The sequence below is a fragment of the Pinus tabuliformis genome, chromosome 4_2 (genome assembly GCF_031772625.1).
Source record: "Pinus tabuliformis cultivar Carrire ecotype Pingquan chromosome 4_2, CPIR1, whole genome shotgun sequence".
Taxonomy (NCBI): domain Eukaryota; kingdom Viridiplantae; phylum Streptophyta; class Pinopsida; order Pinales; family Pinaceae; genus Pinus; species Pinus tabuliformis.
This window is the reverse complement of record NC_142304.1, coordinates 221,548,867-221,571,624: the sequence shown is the minus strand read 5'-3', so window position 1 is coordinate 221,571,624 and position 22,758 is coordinate 221,548,867. Positions and strand designations below refer to the sequence as shown.

The window sequence follows — 22,758 nt, the reverse complement described above, 5'->3', positions numbered from 1 at the left end:
TAGAAAACAAGTAGCCTTATTAGAAAACAAGTAGCCTTGTGTGTGGCTTAAGAAGGGAGAAGAGACGTAGGACCATTAAGGAAAGGAAAGATGGAAAGAGTGGGGCTCCATTAATATTAAGGAAAGGAAGGATGGAAAGAGAGAGGCTCCATTAATATTAAGGAAAGGAAGGATGGAAAGAGAGAGGCTCCATTACTTAATATTAGAAAACAAGTAGCCTAGTGGCCTAAGAAGGGAGAAAACAAGTAGCCTTGTGTGGCCTAGGAAGGGAGAAGAGAGGGATTGATAGGAGTGTGACCTAGGAAGGGAGAAGAGAGAGATAAAGGAAAGGGAAAGAAAGAAAGGAAGAAAGGGAGAAGAGAGAGATAAAGGAAAGGGAAAGAAAGAAAAAAAGGGAAGAAAAGAAGGAAGGAAGGGAAAGAAAGATAGAAAGTGTTGGTGAAGGACAAAATCCCCTTAGATTCTCTTTAATCATTCCCATTCGGTCCACCCACTTGTCCTTGACAACGTTATCAGCGTTATGCCATGTGTTTGTGAATACATCTACAAAATAATAGATAAGATGTGACTTGTCTTATAGATTCTTTCATTTGAGCATCGTGGCCCTCATTGTCACGTCTAATTAAAAACAATATACACACCATGTGCTGCACCCCGCCCCATGATGACTGAAGCTGATAATAAAATATTGTAGGATTTGACCAGCGCATGCTGTCACATACTCCAAGCCCAACTACCCTCCCATGGAAACCTCCAGAAAAGTGTGCATTTTAATATTATGGTTGAAAAAACCATTTTCTACTCCAATAGCCATTGAAGTTTTACCATATATTTAAAGTAAGGTTTTACCTGTGTGTATACGTCAAAATCAAATAATTAAAATGCAAGGTATCAACTACAGAGTAGGCGTGATACTGATTTAAGGTCAATCGCCTGAGTTGTTTTTTGCAGCCACAAAAGATACACACTCAAATAATTGAAAAGCAACCAAAAGAAAAGGCGTGATATCGATTTAATGTCAATCTGTGAACCAATCTGTGAGCCACCAAAGATGTGGAGATGCAATGCAATTTTACACACAGAATCTCAATTTATTCGCCAAAATAGCAAAAACATATCTGTGCAATGTTTGCATAATGTTCTGAGAAAAATATAGCAGAAAACAACACAAATTTTACCATAGCACAGCACAGGAATTGGTTTTCTTGTGGCAAGATAACCAGATATAGTCATACAAAGTACAGGCCCGCCCAATTTTGACAATAAATAAACTACCCCTGGACACAGGGTTCAACCCCAACTATGTACTCCAAAGTCCAAACCAAACATTTTCTTAACTTCCTCTATTAGAAGGAAATTAATGCAAGTCTCAGATAGACACAGAAACAAGAACTGTGTATACAAATCAAATAAAAATCATCTCTTGGATTTCAAGAAGGTCCGTTTGAACCATCTGATAACGCGAGATTGCGATTTGTGACCTGTTTCCTTCCCAGTGCGCTCCTGTGCATCCGCAGAATTGAGACCGTTGAGTAAGTTCAGAACACGGTGGTCACGCGATCGAGTGTACCCGGCGCCAATTAATCCGACGCTTCTGCTCTGCCTCAGCTGAGGAGCACGTGAGGCAGAGGATTTCTGATTAACAGACTGAGCGGCGGCGGCTGCGAAGTGTAAATCGCGGTGGAAATTAGTTGTAGCACCGGGTGGCGGTGGCAGAACTGGTCCACCACCGGCTCCACCGTCCACCTCCGCTGGTATCCAATTCTCCTCCCATGCGAGCCCAGAAGAGCCCTGTCGCCTGAACGAAATCTCCGATCGCTTCAGAGTCGCCATTCCAATATTCCCTTCATCCAACAATAAATACCCCCGGATTCTATTCCACACAGTTTACCTTAAAAGGATTCGATCCTCTGATCTCTTTCTTCAGACCTTTAACGATAATACCTCCCACCTTGGTGACTGTGCAGAAACATAAAACAGGAACCGGTGAGATCTTGGCATTATAATGATCGTCGTAATTATCTCCCACAAAAACCCAGGACTCCTCTCCAATTTCAAGGCGAGGAGCTTCGAGAATTGAGAATATGGAGAGAATAAAACGCGCACATGGATGCATGTATCGCCATGGGATGCATGCATTCCGGAATTAATATTACTATTGTTATTTTACAGTTTTGTGTTTGTCATCTTTCTCTTCTCTCAATTATTTTAATTTTAGCTCAAGAAAAAGTCATAGTTGTGGCTGCCACTTGGAGATTTGAAAGATTGAGTTGGAAGAATTGACCTTCTACTTATCACCACCGCCTCTGCCTTCCATTACAGATAAGGCGATAGATATAGTAGCGTGGAATGGGCGTTGAGTGGAGTGCCTCCACCAAACAACTATGGTGATATAAATATGAATTATAATATTGGACATCCAGAGTCTAAGGCTTGACTTTTGGACCGAGTCTATAAAAAAGCTCAATGGCGTTTGTAGTTGGGAACTTTTCAAAATAAATTCAACCACTGTGGGCTGTGGTTTGGTAATTGGGATAAGTTGTTATGTAACCATGGTAATGTTATTTTTCAATGCATCTATTTTCTTGGTCTGCATTGGAACCTTACGGAGGTAGTTTTATTTGGCCATTTTTAATAGTTATTTCTTTTCTTGATGGGAAGTTTACGGAGGTAGTTTTATTAGGTCTATTTTTAATAGTTATTTTTCTATTTGTTAAATCTTGAACTTTATATAGTTATTTGTTAATTTTAGAATTTTTTCATTGAGATTTTTATATTTTTAAAATTTATGATTTCCAGACCATTAACAGCAAATGCAGATTGACTAATAACCATTATTTAGTGAAAACTAAATCATCTTTGCCCCCTCAGTTTCACATCAGTTTCATGTTTAGGAAATCACATTTTTAAGAGATGACATATTTAGTAAAACTAAGACGCGTAATCTTTGCCCATCAATTTCACGTTTAGGAGATCACATTTTTAGTAAACTAAAACACGTAATCATCTTGCTACATCAGTGATGGAATGGAAATTTCAAACATATGCAGTTTTAAAAAACACATTCAAACCCTTGGCCAGTCCACGACATCGTCTCACATTGGGTATAATATAATCCAGAGGTTAGTTGATGTTTACATTTAAACGATCTATAAAATACTGATATGGGGTATTTTTATTTAGATAATAGAATTTGTATATTTAATATGTAGAGTAAAGTTAATGGTTGAGTTTGTTTTTATGCGAGTGAATACATGGAATTTGTAATCTAGATCATTTTAAGAAAAATTTGTAAGTTTTATTAATTAGTATGACGTGTATATCAGTTGGTTTGTGTGGTCTATAATTCTCATTAATCTAAAAGGAATAGATTGAGGGAGAGAGTTAATTGTGGAGTTGCACTATCCAAAGAATGTCTAGAGGTCAATGAGTGATCTTGGTCACAACATCTAGCAATTGGACAAATTGTTCTTTCATCTAACACTAAGACTAAGCCTTGCTTACACACAACTTAATATTGCAAAAAAAATGAAAAATACATTAATATGTTTACCCCCAAAATCCTGAAGTTTTATGAAAGTACATTCAAAGTCATGTACATATGAATATAGATGGTACAATAAATGATTGACAATTGATAAGATTGAATGACAATACTTTGTACATGGTTTATTTTATATATTAATTAGTAATAATTATTATGATTTAAATAATTGATTAGATTCCTAAATAGTAAATTTAACATATCAATTATTAAAATCAATATTTTATTTATATTTTATTTTAGACATATTTTTAAGATAAATGATTAGTTATGATATTCAAAGCATTGTAACTACTTAATTCATATATAGATGATATACAAGATTTATAAACTATGGAAAGATTTCTATTTGGTATACCACGTGCCCTCTCTTTATGAGATAGGGAAGTTCCCATTATGTGTGTTTCTTTTTTCTATTAAATTCTTTTTATTAGTAAATACATATAGAGCATTCCAAATTAATTGTATAGAAATTTAAAAAAGTATTATATGTTGAAAATACATTTATGGCAATTCCTAGTCATGTATGTTCAAAACCAAGGCTAAGCTTTACTTGACTTCTTTTTTGTGACCTTTGTCTATTCCTCGAATGTTTCTTGATAGAGTGTAATAATTTCGTATAGAACTAGTATGTCATTTTATAGCCTTGCTTAGGAATTGTTTTGCATTGGTTCCTCTTCCATTAGATTATTTTCTCTATGGATCACTGAGCTAGGAGTAGTTTGTTCCTTTGCTTCCATCTCTTCTACCCAACTACATATGTAATTGACACTATGAACACTCTATTGATGTGACTATTGTGTGAGGAGAGATAGGTGGCTTCTTTTACAGTAGTGAATCACCCAACTTCATGAATAATTGCCCATATTTATTAGATGAGTCGCCCATCCTTGCATGGTTGTAATATTTGTTCAAGAGGCTAGTGAGAGTGATGTTCTCATTCTACATAGTGCGGCTAGAGGTGCTTTGGCTACTACAAGGGTTTGATGTTGATCCATATTTTTGCTCTCAATCAATTCCAACATGGATTCCTATGTTTCTTTGTAGATTTGAATGGGACATTTGAAGGTGGTGATGTTTGCACTTAGTGGACTTCTAGAGGTTCTTCTTTGTTGATGACATGATGTTACTCAAATGCACCCATCCATCAAGCTGAAATTTTCTAAGGTTTATTATAGGAACAAGTGCTTTCATCAAGCTTAGGGCATTGGACAATAACATGACTAGTTCCAAAATGATTTGAATAATGAAATGCCACTTCCTCATAGTTTAATATGTGTATACATTTGTAATGTTTTTCCACTAGGTTAATCTCAATCGGGAAAGCCTTAGAGAAGTCTATGTCCCCATATGCAAGCATAAATGGTGATGTGTCCTTATTATGTTTCTTTGCTCATGAAATGAAATTTTACAATTGCATTATCTATATCCCTCAAATATTCAAAACCATAAAGTTGAAGAGAGGTTCGAGAGCCTTACATAAATCACAAAGAAAAGGAATAGAACTTAGAAGATGGATCAAACATTTGGATCCACAATTTCATGCATAAGTCAGGCCTGTAGGAGAACCAAGGGTTTATATTGAGCATCATGTCTTGATCTTTAGCTAAGTCAACCTATATCATAAAAATTCCCTTGCACAATGGTATTTTTGTCCCTCAAACTGACACCTTAAAGTACACATCTAAGAATACCATCAACGCATGATTAGGGTAGCTAGGATTTCTACCCACTATCACCATAAGATCCACTCCTCTCACTTTAGTATAGTTATTTTTCAACTCAAGTGGTTTTCCGTAATGAATTGTCTTTGACTTAGATCTTAAGAGAATCAACTTAGTTAGATCAAAGAATTAAAGAAAATGGATATAAAATTAAAGCATAAATTGAATGTAATGCTTATCTCTTGGGCAAATGGAATCATCAATGTATAATAAACAATATGAAATATGAAAGGTGAGGGAAATTGTGTAGAAATTAATGTGTAGACTCAATACTGCTCATGAAATTGCTAAATCACAAGACTTGATGCTACTCTATTGATCTGTGGAAGTTAGTTCACCATCTAAAACAAGAATCATAGACATGCAAAAGGAAACATCACACATGCAAAAAGATTTATCTAGGGGAAATAAATTGCTCAAAATCCCTTACTATATATATTGCATTAATCAGAGAATAGAGAAGAAATACAATGGTTGCTCGAGCCTAAGCACAACCTGCAAGTGTAGAGTCTATTTCTTTGCCTGATTGACTGACTTTGGCCAACACTTAGCCAATTTTCAAGCCCTCCAAGCTCATATTTCCTTGTGTTGTTCCTTGAGGAATTCGGCCCCTATTAATTAAGAAAATACCTTATTTGGATTGAACAATTCTTCTAGGCTCTTCCTCTGACTACATGCACCAACTGTACACTTTGGAATAGTCTACGACTGATATTACACTGCCTTAGAATATCCATCTAAACTGGGTAGCATGAATTCTCTACATGCATGAGCTAATTTAGGTTGATTGATCAGTTATCTGGATGATCACTGAGTGTGGTTGAAGTCACACTTCCATAACTTGACCTTCCACTAGTTCCTCCAACAGTTAGAACTAGTTTAACTGACCATAACTCAATTTAACTGAATTAAATTGCTACAACTGAAATTAACTCAACCTAGGCTCCTAAAATTTAGGAACCCACTACACACAACTGAACTTCATGCCCTTAACTCAAATTAACTGAGCTAAACTCCTATTTTTTAGGAATCAACTCAAGTAAACTAAACTTCAACTCATTAAATCGAATTGAGTATTGTTAACTGAGTGACAAGAGCCATGTCACCTTAGTTAACTCCTCCAAGTTGTCTGCTGATGTAGAAATTCAAATTTCCTTAATTTGATTAAGGTAAAAAATAAAATTGAGACTTTCTTGCTACATTTTCAACACTCCCTCTCAGCAACAAAGAGATTATCACATACCCTTATCCTACTCATATGGAATGTTCTGCATGCAACACCTCTCACTGTTGCTACTACTATTGCAACATATTCAACTGAGAAGCATCCAAAAAAAATAAACTGAATCATTTGTGTTTGCAACTGTCTACTGGGGAAACTATGTTGTTGTTGACTTTTCTACTGAGCCTCCTACTCTGCTGTCAACACTCCTCAATATCTGACTAACACTGATCCTCCTGCTACTTAATATTGTGGGCCCCCATAGCAAGGTAATGGATTGATCCTCCTGCTACTTAATATTGTGGGCCCCCATAGCAAGGTAATGATCCATGAGGAGAATTCCTCAATGGACCCAAATGGACCCTACCCAAATTTCTGCAACTATGGGACTAAGAATCTACATCGCCCCCACCTCACTCCTAGAGGTATAGCTTCATGCATGGAGAAATTTGATCTACTCATATTGTTGTTTCTACTGCTTTGTTTCCGCTTCTGCACTGCTATTGCAACCACTGCAATAATGAGTTTGATCTCTCCATATCCTGAAGTACTAGCTTCCATAGGGCTACTCTCTCTGAAACTAGACTCCCTCTGTGTTTTTACCTCACTGTGGGAAATCTCACTGCTTCTCAATCTACCAATATCAATGATCAAAACTCCTTTTTGTGTCACTAAACATTAGCTCACTGATTTTCCCACTAGCAGCCTTCTAGCTCCATTAAGAAGTTTGCACATAGGGTCTTATAGATTTTCCCTAAACTAGGGCCCCATAACTCTTCCTCCTAAAAACTCATTAGTTCTTCAATGATCACTATAGATGAGGACTTCAAGGACTGGTTCTAATGTGAATCTATGTCAGATACCATTTAGAAATTTCTACAAATATAGCTTAGATACCATGTAGAAATTAAAATGTAGATTCAAAACTGCTCATGAAATTTACTAAAGCACAATACTCAAAGCTACTCTACTGATCTGCGGAAGTTAATTCACCATATAGAACAGAATTCATGGACATGAAAAAGGAAACATCACACATGAACAAATATTTATCTAGGGGAAAGCAACTACTGACAACCCCTTACTATCTATATTTCATTAATTAGAGAATAGAGAAGAAATACAATGCTTGCTCAAGCCTGAGCACAACCTACAAGTGTATAGTTTATCTCTCTACCTGATTGACTGACTCTGGGAAGCAATAAACTAATTTTCAAGCCCTTCAAGCTCCTATTTCCTTGTGTTGTTCCTTGAGGAATTAGGCCCTTATTAATTAAGAATTTTCCTCATCTGGATTGCACAATTCTTCTAGGCACTTTCTCTGACTACATGCACCACCTGTACACTTCGAAATAATCTACAACTAATTGTACACTGCCTTGGAATCTCCATCTCAATTGGATAACACGAATTCTCTACATTCATGAGCTAATTTAGGTTGATTGATGAGTTATTTGGATGATCACTAAGTGTGGTTGAATTCACACTTCCACAACTTGACCTTCCATTAGTTCATCCAACAGTTAGAACTAGTTTAATTGACCATAACTCAATTTAACTAAATTAAATTGCTAAAACTGAAATTAACTCAACTTATGCTCCTAAAATTTAGGAGCCCACTGCACACAACTGAAATTCATGCCCTCAACTCGAATTAACTGGGCTAGACTCCTAATTTTTAGGAATCAACTCAAGTAAACTAAAATTCAACTCATTAACTCGAATTGAGTGTTCTTAATTGAGTGACAAGAGCCATGTCACCTCAGTTAACTCCTCCAAGTTGTCTAGTGATGTGGAAATTTGAATTTCCTCAATTTGATTATGGCAAAAATCAAAATTTAGAATTTTTTGCTGCATTTTTAACAAGTTGGGCATGGAAATTAGCATTAGAATGAATCATGCCTAATGTTTTATCCATATTTTTCATAAATTCTAAATAAAGGCATCTTTAGCTAAAAAAACAAATCTCCAAGACAATTATCAATGATAACATCACTCTATAATTAATCATCCAGTCATTAACTAAAGCTTCATAAGCTTATCAATCTAAGGACAACATATCTAATTAACCACAAGCTTACATAAACAAGAAGAAGACAAGAAATTCATTGTAATTTCAACATTTTCTTATCCCAAAGTATTAGGAAAATAAAATCACTTCACATGAAAGAAAAAGAAAACGATATCAACAACAACTTATTATTACAACATCCAAACATAAATCTGATTTAGGTAGTCAAAGAAGTTGAATACACATTCATCGTTACATATTTGTCCCATTCTCCCCTAAGATAGAATGTATTGACTCTAGGAGTAATCTCCTAAGATCCAACCCTTTGATAATATTCACTCTCATGGAAAGTAGTATATGTTAGATTGATCACCTTGACATAATCATTACATTAGCGCTTATCATCTCTGGGAAATATTTGATAGTTATTCAATAAATACATAGATATGAGTCCATCAATTAGTTGATAAAATCAAACGATAACTACATGTATTCCAAAAATAATGTGTGACCATGGTGCAATATAATTCAAATTTTTATTTATTATTGCCTATTATCATAGTGTGGATTCACAAACGATAACCTAAGCATTACATCTTTTCATTTGGGATCCTCCCATAAAAATTTGAATCTCCATAAGATATACTTATGGTGTTTACTTTTTGAAAGGGGAATTTGTACATTTGATTTGAAAATGGGCCCAAGGACTATGGGATAAATTTTTATTTTACCACATCATTAAATTTCCTTTATCCTTCGGTTCCTAAGGAGCATTCATATGCCTTATTTAGTCTCATATATATCAAGGTAGAATCCATGGAAGTTAAGACTCAAATATTTTCAATCTATTATGTAAATCACTCTTAGGCTCCTCTTTGCCATGTGTCATTTGTATTCCATGCCACCTAAAATATGCTACCAACAATCTTGCTAGTTGTCTTGGGTCAAATCTAGGTCAGGTGTGGAGGAGGGAAGGTAAGTGGAAGGATGTTGAATGCTCTCCATATTATGGAGAAATTTATGAGGTAAGAGATCATAAAATAGAGTGTGTAAAGGAGAAAATATAGTATGTTATGGGAAAAATGGAAATGCAGTATAGAGGGAAGAGGCCAAGTTAGTGCGGAGAAAAGGTAATCTAGTGTGTGGAGGCAATATAATATGTAGAAAGAAGGGATGTATAAGTGAAGAAAGGGATTGGACCAAAAATCAACTAAGTTCTAAGGAAGCACAAGGGAAAAAGGAAGAGGAGAAAGGGAAAGCAAAAATTAATAGGTAGAGGGGAAAACTAAGGTTAGCAACATATATATATATCTATATATATATATATATATATATATATATATATATATATATATATATATATATATATATTGAAATGGACAAAATTGACCATGTCATTTCATGCTCTAACAATTATATGGATGCCTCTTCCTAGATCTTTTCCTTCTAAGTTACAACGATTCATTGGTCTAGATTTATTAGTTTTTGCTAATGCCCATTGAATCTATAGATTAGACTATGATCGTATAAAAGCTTGTCCTAAATTTGAGCATTGCAATTAATTGAGATGGATGGTGGGGAAGCCTCGTTAACCATTTAGAATTTCCCTTGAGAGAAGAATTGGGGGGTAAGGGTATGCCTACTTATGGACTCAAAGCCAAGGCAATTTTGAAAGATTATTGAGCCTATTATGTCATTGAATCTAGTGTTGCCCAAGGAGAGACTAGTCCATAAGGACTCACAATTCATCCTTACTAACTCAAGTTGGGGCATCAATGAACTCCAAAACCCTAAAGGGAACATCAATAATGATCATGGCACCAAGCTAGAAGTAACTAGGGAGTAAAGCCTAATTACAACACCCAAAACATATCTAGATATATTACACTCATTTAATACTAAAACTATCAAACATTTTGAATCTTAAATAAAATCAATAAATAACCATTATATGACAGTGTTTCCTATTAAATGTGATCATTTAATATAGAGTACGGAAAATTTTAAGGATGAAAATTTATCTTAAAGCTAAGAAACATCAGCTAATAGTAGTGGTGCCTAATATGAAAACTCTAAAATGTTTAGCGATATTTTCATAAATATATTGAAATTTATTATGGTTTTACATTAGTATCTATAAAATTTTGGCCATTTTTATGGTAAAATAATTTCATCATTTAAAATTTGGGTGAATTTGCATGCGAAATTTATTTCGAAGCTAAGAAACATTAGCAAATAGTAGTAATGCCTAATATGCAAACTGTAAAATGTTTGGCAATATTTTCATATAAATATTGAAATTTATTATGGTTTATATTAGTATCTATAAAATTTTGGTGATTTTTAAGGTAAAATAATTTGGACGAATCATTTACAGAAAATATGGAAATTGACAAATCTTTTGTTTTTTTTTAACATAGAAAATTAACCCAATTGCTAATATCACCCCCTAAAAATTGTAAAAAGATGTGTTAATTTTCATTATTTAAATAGTATTGTTAAATGCTAAATAAAGTATATATAGGACCAATTAAACATTTTAACCATAAAAACTTATTTTTTTTATTATATATACATTTTTTTAAAAATGGTATATAATATAAATGTAATTGACATTAAAGAAAATTTTATCACACAAATTAAAATAGCTTTTTATTATTAATATATTTTTAAGTATATGTCAATATTGATTCTTATTAAAATATTTATTGATAACCCACATTGAATAATTTTTTATATACCACATTAGAATATTTTATTTTAAGAATTTTTGTTCTATATATAGATATATGTGAAGTTGATATCGCATAAATTAATTAATATAGATCTTCAAATAGTTTATTTAAATCTTTTGTTGAAATATATTTGAAAAGTATAAAATTTAAACATCTTACTCGCACATTTTTTTTACTTCTAATTACTTTACAACACATTCATTTTTTATTATTATAGCCAACATTATTTTTCTATTTGTAACATAATTTTTATTTTTTACTTTTATTTTAAAAGAAGCTAACAGACATACTTACACATCCCCTTGTAAACATCAAATACAAAAAATCAAATTTGATAAATTGAGTAAATATAAAAAATAATAATTTCCACGATTAACAATAATAACCAAATTCAAATTTGATAAATTGAGTAAATATAAAAAAATAATAATTTACACAATTAACAATAATAGCGTTGAAATTAATTTATAAAATTATTATCGCATTAAATTCTCAAGTGGAAATTTATGTAAGAAGAACAATGATGTTTAACATTCCCAGAATTTTTTATAGTCACATTTCCAACCGTAAAAACTTCAACGCGAATAATAATGCTAAAACAATATCTGATTAAATTATTAAATACATAAAAATAAATAATTTCATTAAATAACAATTATTTTTATAATAACAATATTCTCCACCTTATAATAAATTTATCCAGAACACCATTCACAACCACAAACATCCATGTCAAAAAGTTTAATTTACTTTATTATATCGTGTAACGACAAAACCTTTTAAATAAAATAGGAATTGGAATTCTTTTTTAGAAGGATGAGTATATGCGATGACTGGTTTCCAGTCATACATGATATACAATATAACATTAATGCATCTTTTTTAAATTTAAGAAAGTCTTTAATTTTTTTAAATATTTATTAATATTAATATTAATTTTTAATTTTAAAATTTCTTAATGTAAAATTTAATATCTTTAAATTAATCTACTAAATTATTATATATAAAATTATATATATATATATAACTTTAAATAAACGGCTAGGTTTTATTACTAGTATAAATATGAATTATAATATTGGACATCCAGAGAGGTTTGACCGTTGGACCAAGTCTATACAAAAGCTCAATGACGTTTGTAGTGGAAACTTTTAAAAATAAATTCAATCACGGTGGGCTGTGGTTTGGTAATTGAGATGAGGACTTGTTATGTAAACACGTTAATGCTATATGTATTAGTATTTTTTTAAGCATATGTATTTTCCCATAAGGGTTGATTGGAAGTTTATTTATAGAGGTAGTTTTATTTATCTACTTTTAATAGTTATTTGTCATTGGAACTTTTCCATTATTATATAAGAAATTTTTTTGTATTTTTTAATTTATAAATTTATTAAAAAATGGTTAAAAATTTGTTTTTTAAATATTATTAATAATTTTTCTAAATATAACTATATATAGATTACCGTTTTCCAAAACAATATCATCACTTTCAAACAATTTGAGTTTTAGAAAATGCACATAAATTCACTTGACTGGCTATCGCAAGCTGTCATCGTCACGTTTAGGACATCACATATTTAGTAAATTGTTACGCGTAACATTTGCCACAACATTAAGAGAACTTTCAAACATCTCTAGTTTCAGAAAACACAAACAAACTCTTGGCTATTGCGTGCCATCGTCTCACCTTGGATATCATGAATTAAGTAAATATAATACGGAGTTTAGTTGACATTAAACATTATATGAAATACAATTATTTACAGATATGAGGTATTTTTATTTTGATCGTAAAATTTGTGTATTTATTTAGTGAGATTTTTTGGAAGTTTTTGTCATGGATATTTTTTATCTAATTTCTCTAAAATTTCGCAGGAATTTATTGAAATCACACACTTGATGGGTAACCCCTGCACAATCGAAGTACCCTAGGGTTTTTCAGGGTGCTGAATCCATATATATAGTCGAAAAACCATTTTAAATAACACAAATCAAGATTTTACCTCAAAATTTTTCCGCCACCTGAAAGTCTAAAATGTCGCACTAAAGACAACATTTGTAATTTAGATAATTTTAAGGAAAATATGAAAGTTGCATTAGTATGAAGTGTAGATTAGTGTTGGGCAACGAATCCCCCACATAACGGTTTTGGGGCTTAAAGCCCACATTTTTTGGTATGATATTGTAAAAGCTCCGCGAAGTGCGCAGAGCGCAAATTGTAATGGGTCAAGTCTAAGGGTAGTCCACCCTAAAATATTGTAAAGTAATCTAGAATTTGTCGGCCTACCCATGGTCTGCGGACCATGGGAATGTATAAATAAGAGCAAGGCTCTAAGTGTAAAAGACAGTTTTTCTAATGTAAGAAGTGGTATGGGCGTCTAAAGGTGATATTAGATCTGAGTCTGTAAGTTCGAAGTTTGGGGTGTAATAAGAGATAGAGGCTCCGCAGCTGTGTGCGCAAATCCCTAGTAGAGTCCGCAGCTGTGTGCGCAGATGCCTGGTAGAGTCCGCAGCTGTGTGTGCGGACCCCTGCAGCTGTGTGCGCAGGGTAGGAAGTGGATTGTAACTGAAAAAGGCATTAATAAAGATAAGTTGATTTTGGAATCTTGAGTACCTATTTCTATATTCTGGTTTATACATCTGTTCATGGCTTATGATTACGCGCATGTCTGTTTATGTTAAATGGTAACTGAATGTATTGTGCCTTCGTAAGTTAACACAAGATCTATAATAATCTTAAGCACAGAAAAGGGTAAATTGCATTCGCGCTGGTCTAAGGCAGTTACTCTGAAAAGTCAGCTTTGCGGAAGTAACATTGCGTGTAGGATCAATCCGCGAACTCCTAGACCACATCAAGACATCCCCAGGGTGCGGAAACTTGGTTCCAACACCCTCCCATACTACCTCGGGTGAGACTTCAGTCCGCGCTCCGCGGACTGTTGCCGAAAGGGCCAGTAGTGTCAGGATTTGTTTGGCTAAACATCGTTGAACCTGGGTTAGGCCCCAATAAGCCAACAAATGGTTCTGTTGCCGAGACCGGGATCTACCTAAGGGATGTCTGATGTCGGAACACTGGAACCCTATGAAGAAAGAAATTGAAGATTGGTTGGATCAGAAGTTGCACGAGTTCGTAATACAGGAAAACAAAACTCCGCAGATATCCGAGAAAAGGTGGTTGGATCACTTCATATATACAGAAATCCACGAGGTCTTCTTCGCAACCTTCTCTTCAGAACTATATGATTGGATCGTGAGGCTAGCAGACAGCTAAGGAAGGTGCAAGCTTGATCAGCCAATAGTGTGGACTCCGGAGTTGGTACGCAGGCTAGAGGCATCTGAAGATAAGATCGCGTGGGTCGTAGATCATTGGCTGGATCAGATAATAGGAGGGTTTATCACTGAATTTGTGATAGACACGACTGTCAGCTACAGTGAAGCAGAAAGATATTTTCTCAAAGGACCGCGAGGTAAGTACATCAAGTCTTTGAATACCTGGATTAAGATGCTGTTATGTGAAAAACGGGTGATGCACATACATTAATGAGTGGAACAACATGAAGTGGAAGGATCTTCAAAGGGATCGAAGGGTTAGGAAACAGTCCTTTAATTTCACCGCCGTGAGCAAGTGAGGAAGAGCACGCTTGGGTTTCTCCAAGGAGTGCAGTCAGTTTGATCAGGCAGCGCATTCCACAGTTATCATCTCTGCTAACGCCACCACTCCCATCACCTTCTTCACCTCCAACTTCGCCCACTCCGCCTCCACCAATCCAACAGTTTAGCATGGCGAGCACGATCAAGTTGCCTGTATTCAGAGGAGTAGGAAACGAAGACCCAGATCAATTTTGGTTCGTAGTAAGAGCAGTGTGGGAAGCGCACAGGGTTATGGATGATAACATTAAGAAGGCCACATTGGTAAGTGCGCTGCAGGATCGTGTGTTGACTTGGTATATCAAGCACTCGAATGATCACCCGAATGCCGAAATAGCAGAAATTCAAATTGCATTGAACAAAGAATTTAGTCGACCGAAATCGGAGACGTAGTCGATCATTGGATTTAAGGAGATCGCGATGCTTCCAGGTGAAACCCCTTGGGATCTAGATCAGAGGCTGAAAAGTACAATCCGCGAGGCTAATATGACACTGACAGATGCGCAACACCGTGCGTGGTTTGTGGCATCTTTGACACCACACCTGAGGATGACACTGTCACAACAAAAGCTCTCAACCCAAGCAGAGGCATTGGAAATGGCAATGAGGCTGCACGAAACACCGATACAGGATCCGGGGTTGGGAGTCCAACAAATCCACGTGCAACTACAAAACCTATGCTTAGAGATGCAAAGTTTGAAGTAGGATAGGGCGCCCCGGCCAGAGGTGCACGAAGAAGTGTGGTGTATAAAATGTAAAGGCCAGGGTCACGATAAGGATCATTGTCCTGTATTCACGAACTATTTGGTGGGAGGGGGACCGATGCCGTTGAGACTGGAGGCATAAGTAGGGCCGAGTGCGCCCACCGCACTCTGGTGCGCGATTTTTCAGGTGGGAGCAAAGCACGCGACCGACAACTGTCACCTGTTGCAGAAATATATCCAGACTCCGCAACAACTGTACTATAATTTATGTAGATCAGTAGGTCACGATGAACGGACATGTCGGAGCTATGAAATAATGATGGATAGGACCTCAGCTTATCGAATGCAAATAGAAATGCGAGGCCTCGATCCAGTTGCAGCAATAGCGTGGGGTGGTTTCCAAGGGCGAGGTCAAGGTCGAGGAGGAATGGGGCCCGGAAGGGGCCACAGACAGCTAATTTGTTACAATTGCGGAGGGCCTGAGCACTACGCTCGTGATTGTACCCACCCAACGAGACTATCTTATCCGTACTGTGAATATTTTGATCATGACATGATAGATTGTCCAACGCTGTTGTACAAATGCGTGAAAAATGGGTGCTGCAGCCCACTTCGACGCAAAATATCCAAATGATGAGGTCTGAACTACGCGAAGAGGACCCCAACGTAAACATAATGCTCAGAAGTGGCGTGACCATGGGGGGAGAGAAGGGGAAGCAGCCTGAAGAGGATACCTAGGTACGTAAGGCTCCCACAAAGGAACCTGAGTTTGACTTGCACCGTGCAAAAGAAACGTTTATGGAAGTTAAGAAGAGCTTCACGGAGGTCTCTACTTCAAGTAGTAGGGATCAACCAGAGATGGGCCTTGATCCTTCTATGCTAACTACCTTTTTAGAGACATGTATGAAACTGATGCGTGACAATAAGGCAGTTAAAGGACTACAAGAGCTGATTGCTAGGTGCGCAGGGTCAGGGGAACTGCACGTAGTTCGAAAAATGGGGAAGCATGCTCTGCGCACCAGACGAGAAATGTAGTTGACAGCGCAAATTGGCGAATATGAGATGGACCAGGTAATCTTAGACCTGGGTTCGAACGTGAACGTATTACCAAAGTAGACTTGGGAATGCATGGGCAGGCCGCATTACAGTGGTCTCCTATTCAATTACAGATGGCGAACCAACAAAAGATCTTGCCCATGGGAAGATTGACAAGAGTGACAGTGGATATCGAAGGGGCGAGCGTGCAGACAGATTTCGAGGTAATAGAAATTGTAGATGACAGTAACCCTTACCCCGCATTACTAGGAATAGACTGGGCAACGGATATGAATGGAGTCATCAACCTAAAGAAGCGGAAAATGATTTTCGAGAAAAAGTCCCTATGTGTGATTATTGATAGTTCCATTGGATCATGATGAAGGAGAACGTTACACAGAACCCATGCGCGACGATGGAAGTGATGAGGAGTTAGATTGTATCTACAAAATAACCGCGCGAAACCAAGATTGGCTAAATCCGACTGCAGATGGAAGGGTCCCGTGGGAGCACGTAAAATCCTTCCTTTTGGAGTCCGACGAAGAAGATGAGCGATGGCACAATCGGTTGAGTGAAGTGACGATGCTAAATTGTAATATGATGACCAAATCACTGCATTGCGTAACCGCCCAGGCTCGAGATCTACCAACATATGATGGAATGACAGTGGTGGATGAATTCTTGAGCAAGTTTGAGAGTGCAGTACTAGAGCACCAGAGGTTCGATGCATTAAAGTGGGTGTTGCGCGCAACACCTGCGCATTGGTGGGGAACACATGAAGGAAATTTTGAAAACTGGCGTGATTGCAGAAGGATGATGCAGCTAAGGTTTGGGAAGTCGAAACTACGAATAACTGAGAAATATGATGGATGCGATAACCCGTGCATACACCTCGCAAAATGTACCAAAGCCTATAGCAAAGAGCCCGATCCTGAATGGGTACACTTATTTTATCATACCTTAGATGTCATCCCAAGAAACTAGTATACTAAGATAGAACTCCGACATGGTACGGGCAAATGGGATATCTTGCGTGAAGGATTTTTATTAACGTTCTTATTTGAAGACCAATGGATGGATATTGTTGACAATGCACTGCAAGTTGTGAAGCCGCCATTTTCAGAATACCACAGGAACCAAAAGAAATAGTTCAACCAGAATGGTCACATCAGTTGAGCCATGGTCTAGAATGTTACAACATGCAAGTGGAGGACGATGATGATGACCCCCGAAACATTAACATTCCGGAAACCGAAGGGAGTCGTGAAATTTGAGGACCGTCGATCGAGGACCCCAACATCACTGCACCACTGAAAACGAAACAAGTGAACATTGGTACAGATGAGGAGCCGAAGTACACAACGCTTGGGGACTATTAGGATGATGCCAAGGTGGATAAGGTCGTTGAGTTACTTTGCGAATATCAAGACTTATTCCCGACCAAAATAATAGAGTTAAAAGGGATTGTTAGGGTCCCACCCTAACCCTCTTATTTATGTAATGGGATTGAGTCATAGTCAAGAGTCAATAAAGCCCATATTAATAATTGTAAGTGGTTAACCCGCAATTAATGACGGGACCACAATTAGTTGCAAATGGGTCGTAGTATTAGATAGATAGTATTAATAAAACCATGGTATTGATCCTTGGTATTGCATGTATGAGTCATATATAAAGGATAAAGACTCCCTGCGAGGAGCATTGTGTCTTATTTTTGTATCGAGCTCCGCTCTATTGGAGGTTGCCCCCTCGAAGAGGCCAGTGAACATTGCTTTCTGAATAATAAAATATTTGTTGTTGTCTCTCACTATTGTATGTTCTAGGTATCTTTCTTCGCATATTCTGTATTTGGGTATCTTTTTGCAGGTTAAGAGCATAACAAGTGGTATCAGAGCAGTTTCCAGGGCCAGTGGGATCTCCATTTCTTAGCAATTTTTTTTTGGCTAGAGACGTGTTCCGGCATCTTTAAACCACGGGATCTGTCATTGAGCGCATAAACCTGCGGATTTGGGGAGGCATGCACGCAGGAAATATAAGAGGTGGTCACGCTTGTTCGACTCCCTTGTAACCCCTGTGGGTACCCCTTCGAGTAGTAGCGCATTAGACAGAACTGCGTACGGACTGTCTTCCAAGTAACTTCTGGGTATATCGGAAGCCCCTTAGCTCCTCTGCAACCTCACCATAGATAAACCATCGGCCATCTTGCTGCTACAGTACACCGAGAACAGCACTGGGAGAGATTACTTGCCCGTATGATAAGGTAGTCGGGTTGTACAACTAAGGGTACGGTTGATCCTCCTTAGTTAGAGCCCTGAAACATTAGGCCGATTACTACTGTCAGACCCTTATGTATATTGTGATCTGTAGCACCTGACACTCCTCGAGACCATAGTTCCCTTTTCTATCTGGGGATCACGCATCATCTCTGCTAGATCAGCGCGCAAAGAGGTGCAGCAGCAGCAGATATCAGTCCCGTAGTTCCGAGTTAGCAGACCAGCCATTCCGATCTATTAGATCCATCAGATCCGCGGCAACAGTCTGTTCCGCCCGCCATTGAGATCTCCTGGGGCGCTTATTGGTGATCTAGCCCATCAGAATCAGGACGACGAGCTGAGCACGGTGGTAGCATTCAATTCTTAGTGAAATTTTTTTTAGGCAGTCCCAATTTTCAAAAACATCAGGTCGGTGCATGGTAGAAACTAGAGCTCAAGCTATGGCCAATGAAAGGATGGACAAACTTGAAGAATCCTTGCAATCCCTCCACATTCAGCTTGACTGACTAAATAGCCTGATCCCGAGCATAATCCCGACAGGCAAGGAGGAAGCCCATGAGGAGGCGTATATTGGCAATGGACACAGTGGGGGTGAGTCTAGCCACTCTCTTCACCTCGGAGGCCCCCACCAACAATCCGTATGCGACCTCCCAAGTTGGATATGCATAAATTTGATGGTTCTCACCCGGCAGCATGGATAACACAAATGGAGCAGTGTTTCAATTTGAATAACATCTTAGATAATAAGACTGAGCTTATGGTGGGGAGCATGTACTTGGACAATGAAAGGTGGCAATGGTGGGAATGGCATCAACGTTGCAATGGACCTTTTAGGACTTGGAACTCCTTCAAAAAAGCTCTTACAGAACGCTTTGACCAGGACTCTTCTTTTTTGGGTCGTCTTACTAAGCTCCGACAGACTGGCATAGTGGATGAATATATTACAGCCTTTGAAGCCTTAGCCTTTCGCACTAGGGGTCTCACAGATGTGTTCTACACGGAATGTTTTGTCAGCGGTCTTAAAGAAGCCATAAAAGCCCACGTCTTCCTGCACCACCCTCCCACATGGACGGAGGCTTGTAAGGTAGCTCGTAACGTGGAACGTGCATTAGCAGCCCAGTACAATCGCCCAAATTTCACCGCTAAGGGTCGCCCCCCACAGGCTCAGAGCACAACTCAAACACTTAAGGTTCAAAAGGTGTCACCTGCAGAAATGGCCAAAAGAAGAAAACAAGGATTATGTTACTACTGTGATGAAAAATACTCCCCAGGTCATAAATGCAAGGAGCCCAAATTTTTTCAAATTGATGCCACTGATTACAGCTCATCGGAGGAAGACCCACCATTGGAGGAACATGAGGTGGTGGAAGAGGACAACCAAAAGGACAATGTCCCTGACGAACCAGTTATTTCGCTACATGCTTTGGCAGGGATTTCTTCACCTCAAACTCTCAAAATCAGAGGTTTTATTAAACATCGCCCAGTAGTAGTCTTGATTGATAGTGGAAGTACACATAATTTCATCCATCAAAAAGTCGCGGAAGTAGTGCATTGTTTTGTACGAGTAATTTCTAACTTCCAAGTCCAAATTGCGGATGGGGGCACAATGAAATGTGAAGGCCGCTGTGAAAATGTCAAACTTCAAATGGGGGATTATCAGTTGAAGATCCACATGTTTGCCATACACATGGGAGGGTGCGACATTTTCCTCGGTGTTGAATGGCTTCACACTCTTGGGCCAATCACAATGGATTTCCGGGAGTTATATATGAGTTTTAAGCAGAACAACTCCACACATACCCTCCGTGGACTCTAGGCAGGAGCTCCCTCTATCATTAGCTCGCATAGGATGGAAAAATTGCTAAAAAAGGGCCATCATGGAGTTACAGCTCAATTTAATGCCATCCAGGCAGTCGAAACCAAGTCTCTGCCAATTCATCCTGAGATGCAACAGATTTTAAATAACCATCTGCTGGTCTTTGACAAGCCTCATGAGCTTCCACCCTCGAGAGGGGAACATGATCATAGCATCACCTTGGTTCCAGGGGCCCAACCCCCAAATGTGCGCCCATACAGATATCTGTTCACCCAAAAGAATGAAATAGAAAAAATAATCAAGAAAATTTTGGAAGCAGGTGTCATTCGTCCCAGCATTAGTCCTTATTCCTCACTGGTGATCATGGTGCTCAAGAAATATGGGGAGTGGTGGATGTGTCCAGACTTCAGGGCCCTTAATAAGTTGACAGTCAAAGATAAATTTCCCATCCCGGTGGTTGACGACTTGTTGGATGAACTCAATGGGGCTCAATTCTTCACTAAGCTGGATCTTCGCTCGGGCTACCACCAAATTCGCATGAAGGAAGTCGACATTCCAAAGATTGCTTTCAGAACTCATGAAGGCCCTTATGAGTTCCTGGTCATGCCATTCGGTCTTTTTAATGCCCCCTCTACTTTTCAGAGCCTTATGAACTACATTCTCAAACCATATCTCAGGAAATTTGTCCTTGTCTTCTTTGATGACATCCTCATCTATAGTTGCACTTGGGCTGCACATCTTCAGCATGTAGATCTACTCTTGCAACTGCTCCGCAAGCATAAATTATTTGTCAAGATGTCCAAATGTTCGTTTGGCATGGAAGAAGTTGAGTATTTGGGCCACATTGTGGGGCGTGAAGGTGTCAAGGTGGACCCCAAAAAGATCCAGGCAATGCAGAATTGGCCTCAACCTAAGACCTTGAAGATCTTGAGAGGATTTTTGAGTCTCACAGGCTATTATCGTAAATTTATCCGCAATTATTGTCGCATAGCGAAGCCCCTCACTCAACTCCTGAAGAAAAATTCATTCTTCTGGAATGAGGACGCACAACAGGCATTTACAGCTCTCAAAAATGCCATGTGTTCCACTCCAGTCTTAGCACTACCTGACTTCACCAAATCTTTTGTCATTGAATGTGATGCTTTGGGTACAGGTATTGGGGCGGTCTTAATGCAGGAAGGGCGACCTTTGGCCTTCACAAGCCAACAACTAAGTGGGAAGAATCTGGGTCAATCTACCTACGAGAAGGAAATGATGGCCATCTTACATGCAGTAGAGACCTGGCGACCTTACTTATTGGGGTGACGTTTCCAAATCCGCACAGACCATCACAGTCTTAAATATTTTTTGGAGCAATGCCTATCCTCCCCACAACAAAATAAATGGCTCGCCAAAATGTTGGGATATGATTATGAGATCATTTACAAGAAAGGGCAAGAGAATAGTGTAGCAGATGCATTATCTCGCCAATTTGAGGAGGAAAGTACTCTGCTAGCAATTTCCCTCCCCATTCCAGAATGGATTGAAGAGGCTCGCAGGGAATGGTTTTCACATCCCAAGCTCTCCCAACTCATTTCTCAATTGCAGGTAGATCCAAATTCCACCAAGGCCTACTCGTGGCAGGATGAGATTCTTCGCTATAGGGACAAAGTCGTAATATCACCAACATCCACCCTCAAAAGTCACATTTTGGCAGAATTGCACTCATCCCCCATTGCAGGACATTCAGGCTTTCAGAAGACGTATGCTCGCACCAGAAGATCATTTTTTTGGACAGGCATGAAAAAGGACATCCTTACTTTCGTAGCAAAATGCGATGTCTGTCAACGCCACAAAGGGGAGACCGTCAACACACCAGGCACATTACAACCGTTTCCCATCCTGGCATCAATTTGGACGGAGGTTTCTATGGATTTCATTACAGGTCTTCCAAAGTCAGGAAACAAGTCAGTCATCATGGTGGTTGTGGACAGACTTTCGAAGTATGCTCATTTCTGTGCCCTACCCCACCTGTTTACACCGACTTTGGTCGCTCAATCTTTC

General features: G+C 38.0%; 1 protein-coding gene across 1 annotated transcript; it reads right to left on the bottom strand.

Moving 5' to 3' along the window:
• Nucleotides 1-1,153: 1,153 nt before the first annotated feature.
• On the bottom strand, nt 1,154-2,098 carry LOC149168888 (uncharacterized). Its single transcript, XM_089428469.1, has one exon. It carries the CDS (start codon nt 1,831-1,833, stop codon nt 1,417-1,419), a length of 417 nt encoding a protein of 138 aa, XP_089284595.1. The 5' UTR covers nt 1,834-2,098; the 3' UTR covers nt 1,154-1,416.
• Between the last annotated feature and the right edge of the window lie 20,660 nt (nt 2,099-22,758).